Source organism: Raphanus sativus, chromosome 2 (assembly GCF_000801105.2).
Source record: "Raphanus sativus cultivar WK10039 chromosome 2, ASM80110v3, whole genome shotgun sequence".
Lineage (NCBI taxonomy): Eukaryota > Viridiplantae > Streptophyta > Magnoliopsida > Brassicales > Brassicaceae > Raphanus > Raphanus sativus.
The window spans coordinates 36784749-36792451 of NC_079512.1; the positions used below are offsets into that span (position 1 = coordinate 36784749).

Here is a 7703-nt window from a genome sequence, read left to right on the forward strand (position 1 = left end):
AATGATATTTCGAAATTTTAGATGCTATAGTTGAATTTATTTATTTTAATGATGATTTATGTGTTATTACCATATTCTAAAAAAAATTCCAAAATATAAATCGACAATAAATGTAATATATGAGTTGTTACCATATTTTAAAACTTTACCAAAAAATATAAATTAACATTAAATGTAATTGTTCATGTCATATTAATCTATAAGCCATATCATCAATTTTAGTAGCCATGTCATATTATTTTTTTGAAAATAATTGTTAGAAATGACAAGTTGCAAAATCACTTTTCAAATATAGTGTAGGGGAAATGATACTCTTCCTCCATTTTACAATGTAAATAGGTTAGCTTAAAGTACTAATATTGAGAAAATTTGATATCTTTTTAAAAGTAGCATTCAATCCATAAAATTTAACCATTTACAAAATTGGTATTATTTAAATAACCACACATTATCTAATAAATAAAAGAATAAATTAAAGTATGAGAATTACTTATATTTTTTTTTATGAATTAGTATTGAATTAAGGAAAATTAGTATTGAATTAAGGAAAATTAGTATGAGAAGATCTTTGCTGATCTTCACTTTATGAATTAGTATTGAATTCGAAAAATTTGACTACTCTGAAAGATTTTGAAAGATTTTAAATTTTGATTTAGTGAAGCTTTTATAATAATGACTAAATGGCACTCTTCCTCCATTTTACAATGTAAATAGGTTAGCTTAAAGTACTAATATTAAGAAATTTGATATCTTTTTTAAAAGTAGCATTTAATCACCATAAATTTAACCATTTACAAAATTGATATTATTTAAATAACCACACATTATGTAATAAATAAAAGAATAAATTAAAATATAAAAATTACTTATATATTGTTTGAAACAATTTTTTCTCACCAAAATGGAAACAGAGGGAGTATATTTTGGACCCTAAAAAATAATGTCGTGGTGGTTGGAGATGGTCTAAGTTAAAGTTGGTTTCTCTCAATTGTGTTGCCTCCGGTCGTTTCTGGCGATCGTTACAGATTGACGGATTATAAAGGGACACTGTTTCTCCTTCTTTGACGAATCCATTCGAAGATCACTGGGGGGTTTGAGTGAATGATGGGAAAAGAAGATAGCAGTGAAGAGGTTAGCACAGAGGAGCGTTGACGAACGTTTTTCCTCGATCTATAGCATTTTGTGTTTTTTGATGAAAGAAACCTCTTTTTTTTTTAATCGTTTGATCTCCTGGTTAAGAATTAGGCAAACTCTGATAATACTCTCTGTAACCAACAGGTTTGTTCTTCAGAGGATATGGTGACAAATCTGAAGGCTTCTATAAGAGAATTGGGTGGGAAAGTGAGGGAACAGGTAGCTCTTTTGTTTTTTCAGCAACAAAAAAAAATGTCTTTTGCTTTCTAAGTCTTTGTTGATTTAACACTGATAGTTCCTTTTTTTTTTTTTATAACTTTGTTACTGTTTGTAACTTAGAATCAGAGAAAATGTGATGTTAAGGATAAGCTGCAGCAGTTGCGAGAAAGAATAAACGCTGAAGGTGGTGTTGATGTTTCAGTTTCAGTCCAGGAGGAGTTGATACCTCTTTTGAGATCACTCAAGGTGAATTTTATAAGTGTTTTGTAGGTTTTTTTATTACTCTATTGTGAGTGAATGTGAAACTCAAAATTTGTAGGTATTATTGTTCAGGAATTAGAAAAACAGGAATCTGAAGTCCGGTCTAATTGCGATGCCAAGCGTTCTGCGTTAGAAGATGCAGTTTGTGACTTGGAGGAGAGAGTCGCAAAGGGCGAGATTCCTGAGGAAGATTTAGATGTTTTATTGGTTGAATCTCTGGATCATCTGACTTCAGCAAAGAAGGTACTCTCTCTAGACTGTCTCTATACATTCTTGAGATTGAGATTCAGGTTTCTCCAATGTTTTTTTTAAGAATGTTATGGTTGCGTCCCTCCTTGTTTCACTGTAGGAGCTTGCAGCAACGCTAAGAGAAATAGTGTCTCTGAAGCGACAGATTGATGATGTACCATGCCAATCTGAACTCCTCCAGTATGGTCTCCTTCCCCTACTTCTTACTATTGTATTAGTGTGTACTACTTGGCGTTGAGTTGTTATCTTTATGTTGTAAAGATATGGAATCATCATCTTCTCAAGACTCAAATTTCTTTGTCTCTAGCATCATCTAGGAATCTAGTTTCACTATAGCTAGTTTCCCTTTTGATGTACAATACTTGTTGCACGCTAAAGTCCACTCTCTCATTCCGTGCAGATATGAAAGAAGATTCTCAGAGCTTAATGTTTGTATACAGGTTCGAATGGTCTTGTTTCATGGTTGGTTGAAAATGTAACTTGCAATGTATTAATTGATTGAAAAACCTTTATGTTCAATTAATTCTTACTATAAACAGGAGAAGCTTCAACAAACTAGGAAGCTCTATGGGACATACAATGCTCTTTCAGAAATAAAAGATTTGATGCTAAAGGAGATTTCATTACTGAATTCAATAGGTTCACAGGTAAAAATACATGCATTATTGCTTTAGCTAATTTCTGTCTGTTTGCATATCAAATCTTTACGTTTTACCTTTAGATATATCATGTGCTTGTCGTCAAGAAAAGTCTAGGATCATACTAAGTTGACTTGAATGCAGTTTCAAGACGTGATTGGTACACCTACTGGCCGCGTGAAGCTAATTGATTCAATGGAAGTAGTCATGAAAGGAATCCAACAGGTTATCTAAGTCTTATTCAATTAGCTGCATGATTTGAGGCGCCAAGCATGAATCTAGCTCAACTTGCATAACTTTGGCTCAATGATTTGTCATAACTGCAGAAGCTAGGAAAGGTACAACTTGGGCTTCAAGAAGAGCAGAGGCTCTGTGATGCTTCAAAAGAAAAGTATACTGCTGCAGCTGCAGAGCAAAGAAAATGCTATAATTCTTTCCAAGTATAAGTATTTTCAAAGCCGACATTATTTGGACTTGGTGATTTTAAACAAGTTTGTCTCTTCAGCCTATGATATCGGTAGATAGTTTGCTGAGTTTGTCTTTTATAAAGTATCTAATCTATTAAAATTGAAGTACAAATAGTACTAAACCCTTAGTTTTGCACAAAAATTACATCATAATGCCACTGCTATCAAAACACTGTAGTTTTACTATTTTTTTAATCTAAAAATCGTTGGCTTTAAATTCTTTTTTTACCCACCCTTAATATTCTTTTGGGCTTGGAATATGACATATGGCCCAGTGTATTGTTACGTTTTCTATTTTATCAAAACGACCAGTCACTGTTGTTTGAAAATCTAAACAACCCATTGAAAACCAAGCTATCGAACATAAGTTTACAAAACATATCTAGACCACTATATTAATATTTTATATTACTTATGCATGCTCTATACAGAGAATAATATTTTTTTGATGTTAATACAAATATTTTTTTGTCTAGATTTCTATAGTAAAAGAATAATATTCTTTTCATTTCTGTTTGTTTCTCAGGAAAAAAATAGTGTGGGCTTGGATATTTGATCATAGTTCAAATTCAAAACATTAATAAGCTGGTCCAATTTAAAATGTTGAGCTTCCCAAAAATAATTATCAGAACTCTATTTTATTTTTATGGGTACATTTCCATTAGTTTTTATTATTTAAAAATCCTATAATCAAAAGTTTAAAATATACTTTATATTACCAAGTTATATCATGAGTAAAAAATCCACAATGATATTTTCATACTCAAATAAAATGAAAAGTTGTACAAGATCATACTTTATAATTAGACACTGAACAAACCGAACAAAATACACCAATTTCAAAAATAAAAAAAAATATCAAAGTGTAAAATTAACGTTTAACATATAATAATTTCAAAAATACACCCGCGCGGGCGCGCGGGTCCTAAATCTAGTATATTTTCAAGCACCAACTTATTTGAGCTTCAACAATTTAAAAGTGTTTTGAGTGTGCTAAAATTTGGATGGTTCCTGATTGTATCCTTTTAAAACGATTTCCACACCATGTGGTTAATATATAGTTATCAAAGGTATGTCATCAACAAGGAGTAGTTGTTGGCGGGGTGTTCTTTTAACCTGTGTTTGTCTTTGTGGTTCTTTCTCAGACAAATGTCATCTTTCATCTCATGAGAAAGTCTTTCTCATGATCTGGCTTAATTGGAAACTCTAGTTGTAAAATCGTAGTTTCTAAATAATAAATAATTACTTGGACAATCTAACGTTTGAGAATTAAAATAGTCGGTCATCAAAGTAAAAGCAAAAGTATAATAAGCTAGAATTGGTGCAAAAACAGGAACAAGTCACAAAACAGTTTGTTTTCCAGAATGACACAAACTTCCAAGTTCCCATTCGAGTTGGTGATGGAACGATACTGGAGACAAAAGGCAGAGGTGACATCGAAGTCATGACAAAGAAAGGAAAACGAGTTATCCAAAACAGAGAAAAAGTCTAAGAGAAGTAAGAGAGAGTCAGAACATCAACAAACTCAAACGTGATGATGATGAAGAAAGAGAGTGTGATGATGATGAACTTATTAAATATGTAATGGTAGGAGTTCATCATCATCACACTCTCTTTCTTCATCATCATCACGTTTGAGTTTGTTGATGTTCTGACTTTCTCTTACTTCTCTTAGACTTTTTCTCTGTTTTTCTCTGTTTTGGATAACTCGTTTTCCTTTCTTTGTCATGACTTCGATGTCACATCTGTCTTTTGTCTCCAGTATCGTTCCATCACCAACTCGAATGGGAACTTGGAAGTTTGTGTCATTCTGGAAAACAAACTGTTTTGTGACTTGTTCTGATATGGGAATATGGTTAGATAGATTATGATATTTTACATTAAGAGTTTTGGTAGTTTTCTATTTAATAATTGGTTTACTTTTTATATTAGTTTAAAGGTTTTCCATATTCTACAAAGTTGTATCCCTATATAAGGGTTTCTTATTATTAATAATAGACAAGCTTCCAAGAATTAACTTAATCTCTAAGAGAGATTAGGTTAAAAGGAAGTAAGCTTTTTGGTTCATATCAATTTGGTATCAGAGCCGAACGATCATTAGTTGTGATAACATGATTTTTGACAACATGATTGCAATACTTGGTGAGATAATGGAGATTGCGAAGAGCATTAAAGAAGATTTGAAGCAAGAGAGGATGAAAAAACAAGCAGCAATGCTAGCTATGGAGACGTTTGCTGCTGTCCACGAAGAAGCATGCGAGCAGCCCAAGACAGTGCTAGAAGAAATTCATGAGGAGAAAGTCTGTAAGGAGGAAACTGATTTTAATATATCTCCTATTGACATTTGGACATCCCAATTTTTCTGAACATGCTACATTGCACACAAGCCCTTGAACATTCTCCTTGCATTTGGAATACAAATCTGATTTTGCAATCCATACCTTACCATAGCTTTTTGACTCAACAAGGTTAAAAAGAATAATACTCTTAAATCATTGAGGAAGATATGTTTTGAATACAAAAAAGCCTAGAAAGGCATATAGAACATAGTAACTGGCTCTGCCTATCAAGGTCTGAACTTATAATAATAGCTTAGAAGAAAGAAATGCCACATTCATCATCATCTCTCATATTCAGACGGCTTCTTTTCAGGATCTGATATGTGAACCTGATCTCTGGGAGTATCCCGTCTCCTTGAGATGATACTTCCTTGAAGTTCTCGACCTGCAAAACATATAACATTTTGAGCACCATGTACTTGTAAGAGTAGCTCCAATTTTTTTTTTTTTTTAAATAAGAAGTCACCTGGTTGTGTAAACATCCTGTGACAGGCACTGGAGGTGTCCTGATGAACCGGCCTTCCACGAATCTCCGGGGATAAAAACGGTGTTTCTCTAGAGCTGCCTCCTCCTTCAAACATCTGACCTAGTTTGTATGGACCGTCGCTTGTGTTGTTCTTTGTCTTGAGTTTATGAGACAAATCCGTAGACCATGAGCCTCCGCTTGATCCTGCCAAAGCCATTATCACATCTGCCTGCAAGGAAACATTAGCGTTCATATATAACTTGAATATGAAAGTGTTTAAGCAAAGAGATAAGAGGATTACTTTGTTTGGGTGAACATCATCAAAGACATGAGCTTGACCACCATAGAAGATAGTCATCTGCTTAGTACTTGAAGTCAACTCTTTCCTATTCCCGGTACTGCAAATACAAAAAGAAAATGAATTGAAGAGAAAGCATCAAAAAACTAGAGACATGATCACTAGAAGCTAACTGTCACCTTGAAGGGGTGAAACATTCGACTTTGCTCGGGTTTGGCATCGTGTAAGAACTCATGATACGAGGACCTTTCATCCCTGTTCGTGAGCCTTCATCTGCAGCGACCACGTTTTCATCTTTGAACCTGCTTGAAGACAGCTGATGAAGCAAGTGACTGATCTGACCTCCTCCCCGTGGAGACTGGTTTGCCACATTCATTGGTCCGCTTCTTAGCAACTAGACAGATCACAGAAACTCTGAGTTCTACTAAGCTCTGAAGATAGTGAAGAAGTTATGTAGGTTTGGTTCTGGTTTATCATACCTTGGACCAGTGCAGAGTCTCTGGATGGTCTTGAGTAGTGATGTGTGAATCCGAGTTACTTCTTTTGTTCCCGGAAAATCGATTGCTCATGATTGAGCCAGAAGCTTCTCTTCTTTGTCCAAACAATTGTATCCCATCAAGATGACTACCCCCACCGCTACCTACATCAAGCAAAGAGAGAGAGAGAGGCAATAAAGAAGACCAATTCATATGAAAGGCATCACAACCTCAAATGGGTATGACCCACCAAACTCATCACTCAAAATTCACTACCAATGTCCCCAACTAATCAACCACAGACATTATGGTTGGAAAGACAGGAAGAGGCTGTGTCCTTCACTAACCACATGATCACTCAAAAACCATGTTCATGTTCATAGAATTTTCAAATTAGAATTAAGGGAACAAGACAATGAACACTCACAAACCAAAGATGTTCCAGTTTTTTCTACTTATGAGATCTAATCAGAAATGAATGAATTGACGAAAAGTTTCCACCTTTAGAAACTTACTAACATGATCATGAATCGAATCTAAGTAAAAAGGCTCTGTAGATAGAAACCCTAGACGTACAGAGGAATCAGCTTAAACCACATCAGTAGCAGCACAGCATAAAGAGAGAAAGATATATAGAGAGAGAGAAGAACCAAGATCGGAGGCTGAGGAAAGACCGCCGCGTCCACCGACGGAGGAAGCGGAAGCTGTCGTGGGTTTAGCTGCTTTATCCAGTGGTAACTTGTGGTCAGACGACATGGAAGTGGAAGTTAAAGTTGCGGTCTTGGAACCTAGGAAGTCATGGAACAAGAGCTTCTTATCTTGCTCTTTCTCCCTGAGACGACGAGAATCAACATTGTCATTGCTGTTGCGGTTCATCGTTTGATCAATAAGTTGTGTCAGTGTAGCTACTACTTCGCCACCATTTCCTCCTCCATTACGGTTTGTTCTCTTCGTATTATTTCATGGACACACTCAACGAGGAAGAAGAAAGAGAGAGATCAGAGTGTCTTTTTTTTTCTTTTCTAGGTCAGTGTAAATAAAAGAAAAGGCGAGAAAGACTTGTCTTTATGTCCTTGAATCTCAGCTCTCTTTATTGTGTTTCTCTTATATGATTTTTAATTGAGCCTATAATCATCATATGTTTTTGACAAACTTA

At 34.6% G+C, this 7703-nt stretch overlaps 2 protein-coding genes across 3 annotated transcripts; one reads left to right on the plus strand and one right to left on the minus strand.

Annotated features, from left to right (window-relative positions):
- Positions 1-892: 892 nt before the first annotated feature.
- Positions 893-3059, plus strand: LOC108839807 (uncharacterized). Of its 2 annotated transcripts, none has more exons than XM_018612582.2 (9): positions 893-1131; positions 1279-1353; positions 1480-1599; positions 1687-1857; positions 1964-2043; positions 2264-2303; positions 2403-2510; positions 2646-2726; positions 2828-3059. In XM_018612582.2, the coding sequence occupies exons 1-9, from the start codon at positions 1102-1104 to the stop codon at positions 2945-2947; spliced, it is 825 nt and encodes a 274-aa protein (XP_018468084.1). In that variant the 5' UTR covers positions 893-1101; the 3' UTR covers positions 2948-3059. The 2 variants fall into 2 exon arrangements, with proteins under 2 accessions (XP_018468084.1, XP_018468083.1); XM_018612581.2 differs by having other exon boundaries at positions 895-1131; positions 1474-1599; positions 2828-3056.
- A 2433-nt stretch (positions 3060-5492) lies between these two features.
- LOC108843715 (protein TIFY 8) lies at positions 5493-7609 on the minus strand. Its single transcript, XM_018616976.2, has 6 exons — positions 7198-7609; positions 6551-6711; positions 6251-6465; positions 6075-6171; positions 5774-6002; positions 5493-5692 (listed from the first exon to the last, which is right to left on the minus strand). The coding sequence occupies exons 1-6, from the start codon at positions 7421-7423 to the stop codon at positions 5589-5591; spliced, it is 1032 nt and encodes a 343-aa protein (XP_018472478.1). The 5' UTR covers positions 7424-7609; the 3' UTR covers positions 5493-5588.
- Positions 7610-7703: the final 94 nt, after the last annotated feature.

Coding starts and splice junctions, on each gene's coding strand:
- LOC108839807 (XM_018612581.2), top strand. CDS start 1,102: ATGATGGGAAAAGAAGATAGCAGTGAAGAG. Junction 1,132..1,278: donor AAGAAGATAGCAGTGAAGAG/GTTAGCACAGAG, acceptor TGTAACCAACAG/GTTTGTTCTTCAGAGGATAT. Junction 2,304..2,402: donor AGCTTAATGTTTGTATACAG/GTTCGAATGGTC, acceptor TACTATAAACAG/GAGAAGCTTCAACAAACTAG.
- LOC108843715 (XM_018616976.2), bottom strand. CDS start 7,423: ATGAACCGCAACAGCAATGACAATGTTGATTCTCGTCGTCTCAGGGAG. Junction 6,466..6,550: donor AGACTCTGCACTGGTCCAAG/GTATGATAAACC, acceptor TGATCTGTCTAG/TTGCTAAGAAGCGGACCAAT. Junction 6,003..6,074: donor ATGATGTTCACCCAAACAAA/GTAATCCTCTTA, acceptor GTTTCCTTGCAG/GCAGATGTGATAATGGCTTT.